General features: G+C 38.8%; 1 protein-coding gene across 1 annotated transcript; it reads right to left on the bottom strand.

Moving 5' to 3' along the window:
- Positions 1-4,054: 4,054 nt before the first annotated feature.
- TENT5B (terminal nucleotidyltransferase 5B) lies at positions 4,055-20,824 on the bottom strand. The gene is made up of 2 exons (XM_034413587.3): positions 20,252-20,824; positions 4,055-8,907 (listed from the first exon to the last, which is right to left on the bottom strand). The coding sequence occupies exons 1-2, from the start codon at positions 20,459-20,461 to the stop codon at positions 7,888-7,890; spliced, it is 1,230 nt and encodes a 409-aa protein (XP_034269478.1). The 5' UTR covers positions 20,462-20,824; the 3' UTR covers positions 4,055-7,887.
- Between the last annotated feature and the right edge of the window lie 506 nt (positions 20,825-21,330).

The following is a 21,330-nucleotide window of genomic DNA, read 5'->3' as shown; positions in this document are numbered from 1 at the left end:
GTCTTATTAGCATTATGAATCACATCCAAGACATCAGAGGCATAGGCTGTATAGTCGTACAACATTATTATTATTATTATTATTATTATTATTATTATTATTATTATTATTATTATTATTATTATTATTATTATAATTTGATTTATATGCCGCCCTTCTCCGGAGACTCAGGGCAGCTTACAATGTGCTCAGCAATAGCCTTCATCCTTTTGTATATTTATACAAAGTCAGCTTATTGCCCCCACAACTGGGTCCTCAATTTACCTACCTTAGAAAGGATGGAAGGCTGAGTCAACCTTGAGCCTTGGCAAGATTCAAACCTGCAGTAATTGCAGGCAGCTGGTCTTAATAACCAGCTTAATAACAGGGTGTCTTAGACCACTGTACTACCAAGGCTCTTTGATCTTGTTGCACTTAAATCTACCCATCACATTTTCAGTTTTGCTTTTTCTTTAAAACTCCTCTTGTGAAGCAAACCATTGGCTAGTATTAATATGATAATAAAGCCTTTTCAGTGAATGTGGGGAAAAAATGAGATTTTTATCTAATTTCTCAGCTGGAACGACCTAGAAAACTTGTCTGCTTTACAAGAAACCACATTTGCATCTCACAAAGTCTGAGAGAAACCTGTCATCCTGTCCAAATGTTAAATTTTCCAAATGAGCTTGGTGTGGCTTTTAACAAATCTAATCGGAACCAGCAGCTGAACGACACTTTATGACAAGGAAACACAGTTGAGTTGTGCATTTGAATTGCTTGTCACTGGACTCCCCCTTTTCTACTCCTGTTTGTTCAATAGATGGAAAGGCAGCAGAGATAAACAGCTCCTTTTCTGCATTGTCCAAGAAATGGTGTCGGATAGAGAGATATTACCCCAAATAATTCTTTTTTATTTTTTTTCCTTTTTATTCTTATGTGATGATCTTCCTTGAAGCCCTTACTCTAGGTTCCCAACTTTGCATACCACATTGTCAAAGAACAGAGGTTCCAACCAGCATGGGGTAAAAGGCCCCTTTTCCCAATAAAAATGTCTTTGTTTTCAGACATTCCGTTTTTATCGTTCTCATTTCAGCTAATTTTAACGATTAAAAACATGCAAGACTATTCTTATCAATATCCTTAGAACTATAAATAAAGGAGAGATAACTGGGACCACTGCAAGTCCAGTTTTTCTTCTAAACCTCCATCTCTCTCCCCAAAGTACCGCCAACTCTGCCATTCTGTTAAACTGTTAAACTAGTAGAATATTATTTAATTTTGGCTCCAAACTTCCAAAGTGTCTGCATTCCTGAATGTACAGTACTGTATGGATTCTTACTTAGGGTGTTTTGACATCTGGTTCTAGTTGGTAAAATGTTGGTTCCATGGGAAGGGGAGATGGGGAGAGAGAAGACAACAAAAGAAATTATTCCTCCACCCTGAAATCTGTCCAATCTGTCCGGGTTCACTTTTTAATTATTCCATAGACAACTAATCCCCCATAAAAATAGCTTGTTGTTTCCAGTGCCATTCCCTTCTGTACTCCTCCATCTTACTTAATACTATTGGCTCAGCTGCTCTGACATCGCTGGGGAAAAAAATCATGGTGATCCTTTGACTTACTCTGATGTCACTCAGGAAATATTCTATGTTAGTTTAGAGAAGACTAATTAAACAGGACAGAGAAACCTGAGGATTGGTGGGAAATAACTTGGGACTCACACGAAAGGGGAGCATGATCAGAACTGATGGGAACGGAGAACTGAGGGTGTCTATTCTTTCACACAGAAAGCTACACAACTTTTCTTCTGGCCAAATGAGTCTTCAGATCTCTGTCCTCCCAAGCCTCTTCTTTCACACGAACCGTGAATAGAGAGGCATGAAATAGGCTTGGAATTATCCTATTGTGGTCCTCTGTTTTTCGTTGGGTTGGTGTTGAGATCAGTTCAGGTCTGTTCCTCATGTTTGCAGCAATACAGTGGCTGCAGTGGAAATGACCTTGTGCACTGCAGATATTAATTGCACTGTACGACTCTCCCATCTGTGGCATTGTCCAGGACCTACTAGGTGTTCCCATGTAAAATTGGAGATACTTATCCATATCAACATTCACTGGATGTAAACATTATCTTCAAAGACAAGTGGAAGAATGATGTTGCCAGAAAGTGCCATATGGTGTTTGTTTGCTCATGCGGTGACATTGGCATGGCTTGGAGAACAGACTAGATCAGGGCAAAGAAACAGATTAACACATCTTTATTATTCCAGGAAAAAGCACATCCTAAAAACATATTACAGGTTTGTACTGCAGCATAAACAACCAGGTCCAAGTCCAAATTCAGAGGTGAGAGAGGGATCTCTAATTTATTATATTGTTTGGTGAACTTTAAGCATCAACCTTTCAACAGTCCTGCCCTGCTTAGCTGAGAGCTAGACACTGTCACAAGTTCATCAGCACTCTTTCCATACAACCCTGATTCCCTTAGGAGAGACATAGATCCATAGCTAAGATATTAACTATTTTCAAGCTCAGACGCTGGGAATTTCCATTTGAAAGAATGAAACCGGAGTCCAATTTGGACTCTGGATAGCAGCCACTAGATACTAAGCGATTAGGTTAAACTTTTGAGTGTGCTTTTTTATCTTATGGGAAGGTGTTCCATCAATCAATTTTCATTCCTGGGGCAGGCAGCTAAAAGGCACCTCCAGACTTGTAAATTAGGTGAGGCTACAATACCTAAGAGATTTGGAACGAAACACAATGACACAACCTCAAATATACCATCCCAATAACATTGAGAATAAGGTAAATGGTTATAAATGATTAATCAGAAGCTCTTGAGGGGTGGGGGAGAAAATTATTGATGAACAAGGGTTTTTTTTTTTGTTGTTGTTATTTATCTAAGAATTCCCAAAGGTAGGAAAACATGCATATAGGATGCAGGCGAATAAGATAATTCAGCTTTAGTGGTAAAAATAAATTTCTGTTCATCGTGTTGTTCCTTCTCTGCTCTGTGTTCAGCAGAAAAAAAATGGCTTCAGATCAGATGATGCCATGTAGTTCTTGCCTTCAGATAACATTCCTTTTGAGACAATTGGTTTCCTTCAGGTATATACGATTTGCAAAGTAATTAAGAGTTTTTATTTTTACACATTATCAGCCAATACTTAACAAGCACATGGACAATCAACACTGCTATCCAACATTCAGCACAGCTTCACACCAACATGTGGACTGAGGGAAGCTGTTTTGAATAGCGTCATAGTAAGTTCTGTTCAAAATTTTTTGGCAGAAAGAACCTGTCCCATCACAAATGAGCCCATGCCCAGGATTTAGCCATGGTTCCTTACTTCTTCTGAGGTTTTTTTTATTAAAAAAAATATTCTTGAATTTAAATGCCTCGCATGGAAACAAGCCATACTGGAGTAACTTGGATGTGAAGAACAATTTTGCAAACATGATGGAACACAAATATGGGTTGGTTCAGAAAGCTAAGCTATAGAACCAAAAGGTTGGAAGGAGCAAGCATCCAAACTCTCAGCCACCAAGCCTCTCTGCCTGAACATATATTTTGCTCAATTTTGGCTCAGTATATTGGGCAACCCTACTCCACCCATTGTGATTTATCCTGTGACTGTAGTTAAATAAATCATGGCTCATTGGTGTACAAACTAGGTCATATTCTGGGCAAGTATAACCATGACAAATAGGCTTCGTGCCAGCACTATAGCATTGTAAGCAATTCATCAAATTTCCCAAAGCCGTATCAAACCCTAAGAAAGATTTGTTCAGTTTGCTGTCCCACCTTCAATCTTCTAAATGCACCTTTGCTATATTTTGACAAGGCTTTTTAATTTATTGCTATGGTTATTATTAAACCAGTATTGGACTGTTATGTAGAGCATTCTTCCAATTTGTTAGACTCAAATTAAAAATTCCCCCAACAATATGCTGAGCATGTATACACATTTAATACATCCGATGCTTACTAGACTGGACGTAAGGCTTTTACTGACCATAGCCTTCATCATTTTGATATTGGCTTTTCTGTTCAATTAAAAACGACAGACCAACTTTTGAGAAAATAGATTTTTATTAGGTTTTTTTTTTTAAGAGATCAAACACTCAAAACATTGAAAGCCCCCTTTCAGATCACAACTAGTGTTTTCTACAAGCATCCTTTTGTTTAGGAGTGATCTGCTCCAACAATAGAAAAAGCCAACCACATCAGGTGGTTTGTGCTGCTCTGGTCAGTTTCAGAGACAACCGCCAATGACAGGATTAGGACCAGGGTTTGTGCTATTGGAATGGCATAAGAGGTAAAAACTTGGCAAGACCCCTCCCCCTACCTATATCTTATTATATTTAAAGACCAAATTAATTTCACAATGGAAGGATGTATTGAGTAGTGTTCTGAGCATAGCTAGTAAAGCCAAGAATGAAGACTACAGAAAGAGGCTAGAGATAAAATCAGAACCAGACTAGATCACCTGATGTCTTCCAGTAGCTTTAGATATTAACTTTCATTTACTTGCCTAGTCAATAGCAAATGGTTTTTGGAATAGCAGTATAAAGTATCTGGAAGATACACAGAGCCAGGCTATTCCCCCAGTGCAAGCATCCATTATCACTAATAATTTGGCAATTCACAAGCCATGTTAAGATATAATTATCTATATACATAGGATACTTGGAAGTATAGCGTCCCAAACCTCAATGCAACACTTTCCATTTACTCTAGAAAGAAGAGCATAGTAAGCAGCTAACAGAGGCCTGGTTGTGAAGGCAATGCATAAATCCCATGTACCTATATGAGTCTCTTCTTTGCTCCCTCCATCTAGAACTGTTTTGAAAAGTAATTTAAATATATTCTGAAATATTATTGCATTAGGAAGATGTGAATCATTTTATATCTTGGTAGAAATGATGTGACTTCTGTGTAGCAATGTTCCCTATCCTTTTTTTTTTCTTTTGGCACCCTAGAGTGGTAGCTCTCTGCCTCAGATTGTACCATAGATGAACTGGGACAAGTTATCTTCCAATCATCAGTAGAAGATACAATCAGCAAAGAGGGCTGAAGACTGCAGTGAAACTTCAGTATGGCATTCCCTACTTCGTTCCACCTACTCTGCAAAAGCCAATTATGCCCTTAGAAGGAGAAAGGATAGCAGTTTGGAAGCCACCTTTATTCCTGAAGCCTTTTAATTTGGGTAGCCTAAAACAGCCTTTCCTTGTAGTTCAGTTTGTCAAAAATGTACAGGTTGGGGAAAGCTAACTTAGATCCATTTTGTTTCAGTCCGAAATTATGTATGATTAAGTAAAGTAAATCCAACAGAGTTCAATACATTGTATTTATTTATGGTGACAGATTCTAAAGAATCCAAAGTTCGTATGTCAGGCTTATTGCATGACAGATTTGATAGCTGCAGAACACATTCAAACACAAGTCTAGAAGTGCCATTCATAGTGTCAAACTCTTCAGGATATTTTCATGCACACAAGGAAAACAGCAGTATCACAGCAGATATATCTGGTGCAGCCTCTACTTATATTTCACCACACATCCCCATACAGCAAAAAGTGCTTTAAAAAAAAAAAGCATCCAGCAAGCCCTTGATTACATGGGAGAACTTTTTTTCTCCCAAACACAGCATTGATCTGTTTTTTTTTTTTAAAGAGGCAATTTTTACTTTTTAAATTTTCACCCATCATTTTAGCTAAAAACATTGCTGGCAGCCAGCTGTGCGGTTTTAGTGCAAACCCATTTCTCTCCTTGTAAATGTGAATTATTAAATGGTTGTCAAAGGAGACAGTTTGGAAAAGCAAAGCCTTCCTTCAAGTGGCAGAGGAAACCTAGGGCAGCCCTCTTAATCATCAGGCATTGCAGAATATGGAAGACTTCACCAGTATAGAGGAGAGATCATCTCAAGCCACCTATATAATCAAGAACTCTATTTACACAGCATTGGATTTATCAGAATTGAGAAGTTTCTCTTAGCTTGTACAACTTGTAGTAATACCAAAGTGGGTGAAGTTGTGGTAGGTATTGGTCAACAGATGTTAAAAACTGCCTTACCATCTCAGCTCATTGTCTCTCAGGAAGAGGCAGGGTGTTTAGCTAGACAAAATCCAAGTATATTTTATTTCTTTTTTTCTTTTCTTTTTTAGTCTGCTCCAACAAGGTACAGTTTTGATTGCAAAGAAAACAGATTAGCAAAGAAGTCAACCTTCAAAGATACACCATGGAGTATTTTGTGTATCCCTTACAGAGCAGGTATGTCCAACAGCAAAGTATCTGCTGCCTCAGCTTCCTAAAAAGTATAAACTAATCTGAACTGATATGTTGTAAAATTTCTATGCAATCCAAGAAAATATATAGGAAGAATTATTGTGCTGGGTATATAATTATTTCAAAACCTAATTTGACAAGACATCAACAATTTCTTGTGTACAGTTGTCTACAGCTCTCTCGTCTCTTACTTATTCTACTGTAGCAAGCGCAACACATGAGGAATTTTCTCTACATTGAAATTTTATAAGCAAAAGCAAGGCAATGGACCTGTGCAAATCAGATCTGATCCAAATGTATTTTTTCTAAATCAGATTTGAATTGTCAGTTCAAAAGTGTGAACTGTGTTAATCCAATTTGTTAAGTTCAATTCAAACAAAAAGTCATCTAAACTGGATCACTTCATCTGATTCAACGCATCAAACCTAGTCTTCAATTTGATGACTTGATTCAATACATCACTGATACCTTGTCAAATTAAGACTGTAAAGTTTTGCACAGTCATAACAAGCAGTGTTAAAATGTTTCCTTAGTCTAACATGGAATCAAGTAGGTAGTCACAGACACCCAACAGGGAGAGAAGCACAATTCTCAAGATACTGTAATGGGCTATCAGACACAAAGCTGAGGGCTTCTCAGATCAGTTCTGGGTCTAACTGGTTCTTTTTGTTAACCAGGACAAAGGCTATGCATGTACCTTTTTATGTTTTTGGTCCAGCTCATTTTTACTCTAATACCATTGACAGTCATAGAGGCCATTAAAGCCTGGGAACAACTGCTCCTTGCATGAAAAAGATATACTGATCCACACAGCAACATACTGATCTATAGACTTTCCTTTAAGAGGAATTAAAGTGTTAGGGTTTTGGCACTGCACATTAAATTGAATAATAATTCAACTTAATAATAATAATTCAGGGTAGTTCCTATTTCCTCTGGTAGCCTTTGCAATGAGGGCACATAATCCATCTCATTAGAAATTCTCTTATCATTATGAATTGAACCCCCATTTAGTTCCCCATCCCAGCTCTGCTCCAGCTGTTAATCAGTGCTGCTGGTCCATCAGACAGCAACCTGTTACAGTGGCTGCTGTGGAAAGCCTCTGCCTACCTCAGATCCCTTGACAGAAATGAATGTGTGATCCTAAAACCAAAAATTCCTGGCAAACATCCATAACTAAGCTGTCAATATATATTTTTGCCACTACAAAAAAAATTACAGTATTTCTTTTTTGGTTGCAGGCACTTGTATAAGATTTCTTTGGTCCCTTAAAAGGAATTAACCACTTTGAAATATGTTCAGAAAAAAATAGAGTCTGCACAGCCCATAATGCTTCTTGCACTAAGAAAAAAAAATCAGCTTGCATTTAAGGTAGTGCAGCTCTGCTTTTAACCTAATCCTTTCCACCCACCTTATACATTAACTCAAGCATTTTCTTCCTGTAAACATATCTGGTAATTAGACATATCACTGCACAATTTCCCACGATTAAGTAGACTTATAGTTCCAATGTAAGAGCAAGATACTCAGAGCAAGAGACCTATTTTTTTTTTCCTTTTCTTCTGAACACACAGCCTCTGCTCCTTGAGAAGACAAAGACTGGAGCTTTTTTCAGCATTCAGCTGCATGGGAGCCACGTTGGGTAGGAGTGACTGCAAGGCAGAAGAGGTTGCATGTGGGTTACGTAATAGTTGACGTTTATTTCACTGATGTATGGTGCTGGCTGATAATAACAAGTCACATTTGTGACAGTTGGAATTATGTTCCGCTCAGCCAGGACCCGGAGGGCCAACATGGCAATGAGGTTCAGCGTCTGTCGTCTTTCATGTCCCATCAGGCACACCGTACTCTCATTTACCACTCTGTGTAAGGTCATCAGGCAATCATACCTTTTGCTTTCCATCCCTACAAAGTGACTTTGGAGGTAAGACTCCAGCTTTCGTTGTTGTTCCCCAATGTCAGGAAAGTCTATAAAAAACCTCGAACACATGTACCTCTGCAAGGCTTTCATGTCAACTTCTGATTTAGCTTGAAATCCCCTCACGAGGAGGTTGCAGTACTTCAGAAGCCCACCTCCTCTGATTTCCTCTGGATTCCTAGTAGCTATAATTCGGTTCCTCAGGTGATCAATCGCCTCCTCAAAGTCCCCATACATACTCTCCCCAGTGACAGTAGGGTGGAAGTTTGCAGACATTGGATTTTCTGAGCACTCTCCAAAGAGCAATAGTGAGTCCAATATGATCTGGAAAGAATCAACGCTGAACTCAAACTGCCGCCGGAGAGAGTCTACAAATTTGAGTTCCACATTCTTCCCACTGTTGTTTGACAGTGATATAAGGCTCCAGCGGTCAGTTTCATTGCACACTTTCACCAACTTCTGCACATAGGCCTCCTTCAGAGTCATGGGAGTGATCTTATCTTTGTTTACCCCTTCAGGGAGGAAATCCAGGAGACAATCCATCACTACATCTTTTACCAGCTGGAAAATATCCTCGCTTTTCAGATCAACACCAAAAATGAGATCCAGATCTTTATACCCCAGACCGCTGTCCTGGTGCAACACGTGGCTAGCTGCTGAGCCATTCAGCCTCACATTGTGGACAGTGATGCCCTGCTTTTCTAGACGACTACGGACCACCTGCAAAGCAAGGAGAGGCAAATTGGTACGAGTTGACAGTAACTAATGGTGTGGAAAGCAGTTTCAATGGGAAATGTAACAGACCACAGGCTAGGAAATTAGAAATATGTGAAAATGTCCTTAGTATCTTTAGAAACAATACAGAAAATCAAGCCAAAAAGAACAGTGTAATAGCCAAATGTGAGACATTCCTATGAGCCCAGCTGAATATAATGCCTGGAAATTATCAAATCTACTGTTGTATTGCTGTTTGCATACTTGTCTTATGGGATAAACAGCAGCTCAGGTGAATAATTTTTAAATAGGAGTAGTATAGGAGAAAGGGATTAACAACTAACTTTACCAATAATCTGTAGACCGCTTTTTTACTGAATGTTTGGTGTGACATCAGGATTTCATTATGCTGAAATCCTGATTTCATTATGCATAGTTACAGATGAACAGATCTTCCATATACTTTGTTGTTCTTCTGTCTTAAGGTAGCATCTGCCCTGACAGGTTCAAAATAAATACTTGGGCCTTCTCTTATCACCTTTACTTTCAAAGTCAGGAATTCTCCTACAACTTTCTTGTAGCGCAAATGATATAAATTTGAGGTTGTAGTTTGAAATGTGAAATAAGTTTGATGTTAGTTAAAAAACTGGTGAGTGATATTCCAGATTGCCAAGGTTTAAGGACAAAGAAAAGCTGCTTCTCTATGGACCTACAACCATACAGCTTTAAACACCTTGTGAAAAATTTAAGTTCAACAATCATGCAGCTGCAAATTTGTTCAAATTTAAATGCAACTCAGGCTGTAACTACAATCAAAATTATTATATAGGGTTGAGATTAACACCCCCCCCCCAGTCTTTTAGTTCTCTTCCAAAATCAATTATTATCACTTCAGTAGACATTCACAAAAGATATATGAGATATTCAGATGGCTGTACTATACTGATATACATAAGTGTCATCTTAGTCATCAGGACTAAGTCAGGCCACAATCTCGGAAGCAGGCTTCAGACAGAGACCCTTATAATGAAAGCATATGTTACACCCAGTTAGGAAAATATATGTTAAGATACAGAATTTCAGACCACCAAAACCCAGAGCATGAGGATTTTATTCTACCAAAATAAAGCTAGTCATTAGCTTTCTGGTAAGGTTGGAGGTTCTAATGGTGTTCAAGAAAGTGAATAAATACCAAGCTACTCTTAATATATCTACCTGTACAATCTGAAAAAAACCCAGATTATACAGCAATTATACAAATTTAAGGGGAAAAAAAGTTTAAATGTCCTCTGGGAGGTTTTTTTTCCTGTTTCACAACTAGCACACAGTTGCAAACTGGATAATTTAATATCAGAAGAATAAATCTTACAGAAGACGTCTGTTTACTGAGAATACTGGTCAATTTGTATAGCTACAGTGTATCATTAGCCATCTGGCAGAATAGGCATATTAAATATTCCTTACCTCTTTTGGTTTAGAGACAAGACACATCAGGCATTAGAACAGTAACTGCCTTTTTAGGTTACATGCTCAAGACTGGTGAACTCTGTATTTAGCACTGGCTAATATTTTCTGGTCAGAGTCAATCATTTCTGTTTACAGTACAATGAACTGCTATGTGCCATTTAGTAATGTTATGGTTTTAGAGGTATACAAAGACTAGCCCTCATTTCCCTTTAAGAACACTTGTCCTTTTGCATGTTACAACAGCATTGTTCTGCAAAGTTGTGGGGTTTCTTGTAAGAGAACTTGAAGCAAGATATATTTCATTCAATTAATTGGACAGATATTATGGGATGCATTGGGAGATTCTTATCAATATTTAATATTTCTAATATTGCTGAAGTGATCAAGTTTATGTGTGCATAAATATTGTGAGTTGAATTACTCTAGCTAAATCAGAATGCAGATCCTGGCTAATTTGTCAGTGTCTTTGTGTAGTATAATTGAATAACTAAAACAGAATTAAACCAAGTCTATATGTTTTTGTAAAAACAATCTATTACTTTTACTTATATTACTTTGTTAAACAACTCACTGAAATAAGAAGAATGTGCTTTTCTATTAGAATATTTCAATGTCACTGGTTAATGGGGATACTTCCAAAAGTTATCTGATCAAGAAAACTTTTTGAACTGCATTGCAGAATTTATTTCAGGGTGACCAAGTAGGTCATGTAAAAATGTCAGAAGGGCACAGAATTCTTCATATTTGCATCCAGGGACTGAAGGAGGGGGAAAAGTGAATTATATCCTTCCTTTTTGTATTGGTTTTAAAAAGCTACTTTGACACTTTGAGTACCATTGTTGCTATAGTCATTTGTTGTCAAAGCTATAACTTTACATACTGTACCAGTGTATATTCTTTTCAAGGCATCACCATTTAAAATGGCAAAACTCCTAACCAGCATATATACAAAGACTGCACCATAGTTTATTTGGACAGTGCTGTTTATGCTTGAGAGAGAAAATTAGAATCTATCAGCTGAAAATCTCAGTCCAATCTGTCACTGTTCAACATCTTACCTTCTAAAACCTCTTCATCAGCATCAATGCTATCTCCAACTGCTGTCCTACACCCTACAAAATTCAATTAATCACCAGCCAAACCCATATCCCACATGCTACTGCTTGTCCTCTGAAATACCTTCATGCCAAATCAGCATTTTTCCATGCTTTGCCAGCCAAGCCTTTTATACTGGCTGTTACATGTTCCATATCACACCCACCCTATAGTCATAGCTATATTCAACTACTTGAGCCCTGTATGCACTTCTATATTCGTCATAATTCACTGCCAATGATATAATTCAAAATATCAGGTGCTGGTAGCTAGCCTTTACCCATCAAAAACATTGCTCCATAATCCAAAGATAGTTCACCAGGTAATTTAACATGGAATGGTAGAGATGGGACACCATCCAGTGCTTGAGTAAGATTGACTACTCTATTTAGGTAGTCAAATACAGGACTAAATGTGTGCAAGAATATGCCAGTCTTATTAATTTTTGCTTTAAGAAATTTTATGGCTGCACATTTTGGAAATTACCACAATATGAATTTAAGTAATCTGTAAGGAAGCTGAAAATTAAAAACCTAGAAACAGAATGCTGTATTCTAAAAAATATGGAATGTTCTTTTTTCTTCCATACCATGTCAAACCTCCTCCTGGACAGAATGCCATATTAAAAGGGATTCAGCCTGCTTTGGTGGTATCAAGAAGTTTCTGTCTCTAGATTGACATCTCTTATTAGCTTGGCTTCTGTGTTCAGAGAGTAAAGCGATAGGTATACTAGAATTGCCTGGCAGCCATCGTGACTCTCCTTTTCAGAATTTCAAGTTCTGCAGTGCCTATTTATTTATTCATCAGATTTCCACACTGCCCATCTCACCTAAGTGACTGGGCGGTTTACAATAAAAGATGTCTAATTAATGATTGAAGCAAGTATCAAACTAGCACAAAAACATTTACATGTCTTTATGTATTGCATTCCTAACTCATTTTCTCTCTAGAAGCTCAAGGCAACGCACATAGCTCTTCCTTGTGCAATTTTCCCCAAAACTACAATTAAGTAGGATAGACTAGACTAAGATACAGTGACTACTCTTAATATCAGCTAATAACTTCCCATGTGTAAGGATGGATTTAAATCTAGATATATTTTTTCATGCACACATTTTACAGTTGGAGTATGTGGTTCAAAAGATAGAACCAGAAAAACTCTGTATGAAAGAACTGCCCTAATTTAGAGTTCTGCAATACAATTAGTACAGAATGTGTAATTTTCATATAATGCATTATGTGAGTACAAACATGCACTTCCCATGGAAACACTTTAGCTCCTGGCAATTACTGTAGTGAAAGGCAGCAAGTTTTGTTCAATGCTTTAAAAAAATAGAACCCAATGTGCCTTGTTACATCTGAGTCATTGCAGAGGAATGAAGCCACCTCCCATATAAAATGAATATGCAAGCAGCTTTTTGGCACAACATTAGTGCCTACTAAGCACAGTGTTGCTACTTTATAGACAAACAAATCCTTAGTAATTTGTGGCAGTGATGACACACTGAGCCGAGCAGGCTATTTAAGGGCAAATGGACTGTACTGGAAGCAGTTGGTCCAGCTTCTCACTGGGCAGAAATTACAAGCATCAAGTATAAATGTGTGCACCCATGGAGGTCTACTTCCAATGAAGTATAGAAAGAGTATTCCAAAGTAATGTATATGTTAATGAACATGGATTTATATTATGTCACAAAGTTATGTAATCTCTAGGTAAAGAAATATCATCTGCAAGACCATGTGGTGTAATGGTTACACTGCTGGAATAAAATCAAAGAATCTTCAAATCATGCAACCACAAAACTTGTTAAATAAAATTTAGACCAGCTATATATATGAAATGACAGGCATTAAAGTGATGTCCAAATTATATATCTATCAAGCCAAAGCAAAGCACAATCCTCATTCAGTGATCCAAGTGTGCTGAGGCTCACTTCCTGCCAAGACAGGATACACTTAAAGCAAATACTAAAGCTATAAATGGTTGGGTAATTCTAAAGTCAATGTAAAAGTTCAACTGAACTGTGATCAAGCAAACAATCTGCTCCAGGCTGTTCTCATCTCAGAGTACACTGTATATTCCCAGTTCTAATAAGCACATTAAAATCCATCCTATCGTCAGCAATGACATTTACAATTTTACCTTTCCAGAAAAGTCCAAGCTGGTGAATGAAATGGAGAGCACATTGCTTTGAACTTTTATGCCTGTAACATTTTTCATTAACCCAGGAGTGACTGAAAAGGAACAAAAAGAAGCTGACATATGCTAGAGATGTTAAAAAGATGACATCAACTGATGTGAAGTGGCTGTCATGTTATTTCCTTTTTATATTGACAAAGTTAGATCAATATAAATGTGAACAATGCCTTCATTAAAGGTAGTCTTCGATTTACAACCATTTGTTTAGTAACCATTTGAAGTTACAATGGAACTGAAAAAAATTGCTTTAAAAATAGTCCTCACACTTACAACTGCTGCAGCACCCCCAGTCAAGTGAACAAAAACTGAGTGCTTGCCAACCTGCATGCATTTTCTACAGCTGCAGCATCCTGGGGTCGTATGATTGTCATTTGCCACTTTCTCAGCTGGCTTCTGGCAATCAGTCAATGGGAGAAGTCAGATTCACTTACTGACCATGTGATTCACTTAACTGCAATGATACATTAATAACTGTGGTGAAAAAGTCATAAATTCAGGAGCAACTCACTTAACAATCATCTTAACAATGGAAATTCAGGTCCAAGACGAGTACTACCTCATCAATCTCCCAAACCAGCTTTATGCTGTTCCCATCTTTAGGGTTCTTTTATAATATTTTCTCATCTGCAAGTTAAGCAGCCCACAGAAATATGTAACTGATATATAAACCTATGATATTCAGTTTTTGGAAAATAAGCATTAACCTAGGCTAAATTATCTGACATGATTACATTTATTCTTTGACTTACGATACAATTGAGCCCAAAATTTTTGATGCTAAGCAAGACAGTTGTTAAATGAATTGTGCCCATTTTACAATCTTTTTGCCATGGTTATTCAGTGAATCTGCAGTTAAGTGAATCACCTGATCATTAAGCAAATCTGGCTTTCCCCATTGACCTTGCTTGTCAGGAAGCTAGCTGGGAAGGTGGCAAATAATAATCACATGACCCTAGGAAGCTGCAACAATCAGAAATACATGCTGGTTGCCAAGCACCTGAATTTTGATCATGTGACTACAGGGATGCAGCAATAGTTGTGTGAAAAATGTTCATAAGTCACTTTTTTTCAGTGCTGTTGTAACTTCAAATGGTTGTAAATCAAGGATTACCTGTACAGTACTATAATAGTCCATCAAAGTGGACTATACAGTAGGTTCAGTAGATTAGTCTTTCCCTACTAGGAATTGTTAAAATTTTGAATGGAAGTCTGCACATTTGCAGGATGCTCAGACTGGGGAAGGCTGCTACAGCATATTTTCTTATCTTCCATTAATATATCTGGATGTGTACCATTATCCAGGTTTTTCTTACTTCCTAATTCTAGACATTCTTTTTCGGTTTTACAGGCATCACAAGTTTACTGGCCAAAGTCTCCCTACTAAAGAACCAACATTTAGAAAGAAATTCCCTATATAAAATTTACCTAAAGACAGTGTGTAATCATATATGCCAGTCATTAATGACCAGAGAAGCTTTGACTATTTCTTTTCATTTTTATTTTATACTAAAACAGACTAACTTTTGCATGGCATTCAGCCAAGGTCAAAAGACCAGACACCACCTTCATCAGCAGATTTATTTTCTGCTAGCAGATTCCAAGATCTAAATAAGCAGATTGCAGAATACCAAGTGAGAGGCCAACCACCATGCAAGTTAGTCAGATCAGAATGAAACATAAAACTTAAAATAGCTTCATCAAATGTATTAATTATGAACTCCCAAGAATGAGCTAATTTGTTTTCCATAGTATTTTACATTTGTGCCTCCCTGCCCAAAAGCTTTAATAGCCTCACAATCTTTTTCGGTGCAAAAAAAAAAATGCACTGAGGTCTCAAGTGAGCTTTCTTACAAATTAAGATGGAAAGCTATAGCATAGATCTACCTATGAGGAAAAGGAGAAAGATGAGTAAGAGCAGTATGGAAGAGGAAGAATGTTGTTAATATTTTGAGAATTGATTCTTGTAATTGGTTATATCCCTTACAGCATGTTGCAAAAGGGTCAACATGTTCTCATTGTTAGAGACTTGTTTTACTCAGGTCCCACAAAAATCCAAATATTTGCCTTTCAGCATTTTCTCTCCCTTTGAAAACACAGCTGGTAGGGATTTCCAACTTCCAATACATCTGCAGCACTAGCCTTCACACATGAATTAGCACAGTACTGAGCTCTTTGGAATGGAAAGGTGACCTGAAAATAGCTGACTACAAGAAAAGCAAGGCACACTTCTCCCCAAGGTCTGTGAAGCCCCTCCAAAAAGGTTAGAAGCTTCTGAACAGCTGATCTGTAGTGACAACTTAGAAAAGCTTAGGCCACCCTTTCTATGGGCACAATTGATGGGCAGGAATTTAACTTTTATTGACTGCATTCCTGCTTTTATATAATCCACAAGAAAACTCTGTACTACTTTCAAGAGCAGGCATTTGCCTCTTTTTCATTCTTTTTTCCATGAGTAAAGAGTTTGCCAACACAGCATAAACAGACTGCAACTTTTTTTTTTTAACTCGGGATTGTTGCAGGCAAATGTGAGAACACACTGTTCCCTTTCACTTTTGCTGAAAGGGAGGGAAAAGCTCTGTAGAATTGTAGTGGGGAATCTAGTACAATCCTCACCTATGTCTAGCTGACTGTTGGAAAACAATGGCTCAGGCATGCTACAGAGTGGCTTCATTCACACATTCAAAAAAATAAATCATAGTTAACAAGCAGTAGTTGTACAATATAAACCAAAAGAAATCACATAATGCAGCTTAATAAAATGGCAAGGCTTACAAAATATGCCGAGATATGGTTTGATTTTGGTTTAGGCACTGTTGCTTGTTAGTCATGAATTAGCATGCCTATGAACTCCAGCAGTGTAAAAGGCAACACTCATTATTTCAAAACACCAATACATTAAAAAATGTACTACACAACTCTTTACACAAAACTAAAACAGTGTTTACAACAAGACTAGCTATGATAAAAATAAAAGCATATAATGCTTTAATGCAGCTTGAATCAGAATACCAAATTAGGCCATAATAAAACATGCCTTTCTTGGAGAAAATCTATATGATTGTTAACAGTCATCACCAATTTGACAGCACATAATCCATCCAATCGATCTATTTGGTACAACATATGTGAACATAGCAACTTTGGTTCGTTAACTCTGGATTATGATTTAGAATTGTGTACAAACTCAGCCACTCACAGGCTTCAACATGAATATTCCTTTATGGAAACAAGTATTTTTCTAAAAGAGAGACACCCTTGGTTGAGATTAAAAACTTACACCATCTAGATTCCTCCCAGTAAAGACCAACCAGTAATCATTATTAAGGCACAGCTCTGTCCAAGATGTAGTATGCCTCTTAGTTCCATATCTTTGACATTCTGTTAGTTATCATTGACCCAAAAGTTGTATGTAGTTTAGAATCGGCATATAACCAGTGGGGGAAGCTGTGACCTACCAACCACAGATTCCAGCAGACATAGTCATAGCAAAGGGATACACTGATTTGCTTAGCATCATATGCTTCCCTTGTAGCATTTCCCCAAATTCAATTCTGAGACTGAAAATTCCTAGGCACTAATAGAGTTGGAGCAAAGGTTAGCAACCTACATCTTCAAAATGTTCTGAGTGTAAACTCTCACCAATACAGTTAATGTCAAGAAACTATGAAACTTCAAAGCATGTGTAGCCTTAGATTGTCAACAACGTTAAGAACAAGTTTCACCTGTCTTTAACATGAATTTGTATGTAAATCAGAACTCATACTTACAAATGGGCTGCCTATTACAAAAAATGGTGGACAGCTTTCTCCTTCCTAGAGATGATAAACTGCTGAAGATGTGCTGTGTTTTTATGAACCGCTGAAAAGAGCTTGTATATTAAAAACAGGCAGCTTCAGTGGTTTGTCAGCTTAAGGAAAGAGAATACCATCTGCCATTTTTAGTAATAGGGAACCTATTCGTAAGTATGGGTCAGAAGTTTTTAATCCAGGAATTGTCTGTATACCTAAGTTAACTCTAGCCACTTATGAAAGGCTTGGAACCAAGGAACTAAAGGGTCCATTCTCCAAAATGTTCAGTCCTTCATGTATAACCTATTTATACCAAAGTTCACAAGCCCAAGGCTTCATCTAAGAATTCTCATTGCATCTGGACACCAATTATTGGAACCTGCATATATTTAACTCCACCCATTTTAAATGCTGTACAGCTCTGTTTAGGTCAGGACTGTCTTCTAAATAGGGCACATAAAGATACTAGTTATTTCTACCCCTCAAAGTGAATGGAAACTGTGTATTAAATCATTTCTATGAATACCTATACTGCATAATAGAAATTACTTTTTGCCCTCCTCCCAAACTAATTGCAGTCATATATCTTTCTTCTTAAGGATCTTTGATTATCAGGAGTTGCAGTCCTACTGCTTCATTACATTCCTCACAAATCAACACACCACTCTGCTCCAAAGGTCTGATGGCCTAGTAATCTTATGTGTGAAAACATTACCTGGAAACTAATTTCTCTTAATGTCATTGTTATAAACCAATGCATTGAAAAGCCTTGTGGCATCTTAAAAGCCAACAAATATTATAGCATAAACTGTCCTGAACTACAGGCAACTTCACAAAATGATCTAAGAAAATAACATAAAACTTTCTTTTGACACAGAAGACCTAAGTGATTACCCCACTGCACCCCAGAATAAATCTCAAAGATACCTTCCTCCAAATCCTATTTTTCTTGGGATTACAACCTTTTTCACTTCATAATGCAGCCATTACAGCAGCCATCCAGTGGGCAGTTTATTTTTATACTAATATTTCATACAGCTTTACCCCTTCCTAGACAAAATAATGCTTAAACTAATGAATAGTTTAACTTTTAGCTGCATCTCAAGAACTTGAAAACTGCAGTTCAGAAAAAAAAAAGTATCACACTGCTGTAACATAATTGAAAGTCTGTTATTGGATCACCTCATATTATTGCTAAACACAACATAGTCATTATGGTTACCATTTTCTGCATTTCCACAGTATAATAAACCAAAAATTAATCCAAGAGTTTGGATGCACAAAATTTATTAGCCAGAAATAAGTAATCTCTGACCTAGATATGCATATGAAGAGTTACTGAGCATTAAACTATAGTCTGCCATCTACAGATAATCTAGTTAAGCTACAACTGAGCTATTCGTTCAGCAAAAAGTGCACCTAAATTTACCCACAGATGATTAAAGTTCATAGGAATGAGGGCGTAGAATTAATGCTAACTTAATTAATAGAGCATTATAGGAAGCTTTATCAAGACCATTAAAAAAAAAGACTGACCTTCTAAGAATGTACACTATGTCAAATTCTATGGGGGGTGGAATAGGGTAGATAGTGGCCAAAATGTTGCTTTAAGTGCCCTGTAGCTACCCTGGTGGCTTCTTTACTATATTTTTAAACTTTCACTACAGTTATCTGAATAAAATTTTAAAAATACTATTAAAATAAAATAATCTGGCACTTAATAACTTTTTAAAAAATACTATTAAAATAATAAAAGAAGCTGGCAGAGTGGAAAACATTTTTTTAAAGGAAAAAAAAAACCGCCCCCCCCCAAAAATTGTGAGAACAATTAACCTACATCTCTCCTCTTGACACTATATAACTCTGGAGTCTACCTGGGTTTAGGATATCCTAAAATAGCTCAATAATTCCAAATAAACTCAGGGACAAATATGTATTCCGCTGATGAGACTGCAGCTCTGGGGAAGCTTCCAGGGAGATGCAATCCCCTCCTCTCCTTATAATGTTTCCTAATAGGATTTGATTGCTCATTGGTTCCCTATGACTATCATTAAGTGTTGTACCTTATGATTCTTGACAAACGTATCTTGTCTTTTGTCTTTTTATGAACACCAAGAGCACATATGCCCCAAAGACAAATTCCTTGTGTGTCCAATCACACTTGGCCAATTAAGAATTCTATTCTATTCTATTCTATTCTATTCTATTCTATTCTCCCCCTTTTTTTAAAAAAAAATCAATTTAACAGGGTCCTATTCGATTTGACTCTCCATGCTTCTCTTCCCCCGCCCCCATAGGCAAGAGGGAAGCTTCGGTGCTTTTAACCCACACAATAGGCAGAAAGCTTTGAGCAATTACCACCCTGACCTTAAGCATCCTCTCAATAAAAGGTGGCGGCTCCTCCGCTAAAATACGTGCAGTGACTGATCCAGCTGCAGATCCTGCCGGGCAGCAGGCGGCCCTTTAATTCCCGAGGAAGCCCGAGAACCGACTATTAATTTTAGGAAGCCCTGGTATGTATGCGCATTCCGAACGAATGACACGTTTTTCCGCCAGCTTGGCCCTCCCCGCCATCCATCCACCCACCCAACGATCCCACATCCCCGGCCCCGAAGGACAGAGGGACACCTTCCTCCACACGGAAAGCGTCCCGTCCCACCCCGTGTCAGTCAGTCACCCCCGAAAAAGCAGGCTGCATTCCTGAGGTAAATCTTCCTCCTCCTCCTCCCCACCCGGGATCCCCAAAGCGGGCTGCTGCGGGGCGGGTCCTCCGCGTCGGCCTCGGGGTTCCCTCACGCACCTGCACGATTCTGCGGGGCCGCACCGACAAGGTGGGGAAGTTGCCGCGGCCGTGGATGGGGACGGCTTCCTCCAGGATGTGGTCCAGCCGCTGCACCTGCTCCCAGCTCAGGACGCTGAAGCGCTCATCCCCGTCAGCCGGCGTGGTCGGCGGCGCTTTCCCCGAGCTCGCGGCGGCCGTGCCAGCCGTCCCGGTCCCCGTGGCGCGCATCGTGAGGAGGAGTGGTGGGGCTCTTTCCCGAGGGAGACAAGAAAGGGTGGGTGGGTGGGTGTGGGGAAGCAGAGAAGCGCCGGAGAAAGGCGGTTACACAAACCGAGATAAAAACCCAGACGGCTCGAGCGGCTGAGGAAACCGCTTCACCCCCTCAAAAACAGAGGAAAATTCCAGAAGGAGAAGAAAGGGCGGGAAAAAGAAAAAAAAAAAAACCAAAACCACCCGTGGAAAGAAATCGGTCTGAGGGAACCGGAGGGGGCGGGGAAAGGGAAGGCGTAACCTCGGCGCGTGCAAGAGCCAAGTTCCCTTCCTTCCACCCGTCCCCTCCTCACTCCGCGCCCGCAACGCTTGAGCACTGCGGGGAGCTCAGCCCCAGCATTGATTTATATACTACGGCGGCGACGCGGCGCGATTGGCTCGGGTCGGACGACCAATCTTTGACGAGCTTTAGAAGTTCGGGGTGGTCGCCATTGGGTGCGAGAGGAGGGCGCGGCGCGGAGTTCGGGACGGCGACCCGCCCCCTTGGATTATTAGACTGGGGATGGGCGGGGAAGAGGAGGAGTTGGGGTTGGAATGAAGGGGAGGTGACGGGAGAAGGCGTTTGGCAGCTCAGACGTCAAAGGGAATCCTGGCCGCGATTGGCTAGCAGGGATTTGGAGCCTGCGAAAGGCAGCCTTGCCTAAAAGGCAAGGCGATTTTGATTGATTCTTCTCCGCTGTGCTAGAGTGATGAGGCGTGAGATGGCCTTGTAATATATATATATTATCTTTGTGTAATGCTTTATTTATATGTAAAAAGATGGGAGTGGATCAAAGCATGGGACAATACTGGACATACGTTTAAAGGAACTCTTGTCTTAATTTTTT

This window comes from Pantherophis guttatus, chromosome 10 (assembly GCF_059756535.1).
Source record: "Pantherophis guttatus breed Tessera chromosome 10, ASM5975653v1, whole genome shotgun sequence".
Lineage (NCBI taxonomy): Eukaryota > Metazoa > Chordata > Lepidosauria > Squamata > Colubridae > Pantherophis > Pantherophis guttatus.
Note: the sequence above shows the minus strand (reverse complement) of the source record. Positions and strands in the feature narration are given on the sequence as shown.

Excerpts from the sequence above, each read along its gene's own strand:
- TENT5B (XM_034413587.3), bottom strand. The coding sequence starts at position 20,461 with ATGCGCGCCACGGGGACCGGGACGGCTGGCACGGCCGCCGCGAGCTCG. Across the intron at positions 8,908-20,251 it reads GGCCCCGCAGAATCGTGCAG|GTGGTCCGTAGTCGTCTAGA; the intron begins GTGCGTGAGGGA and ends CTTGCTTTGCAG.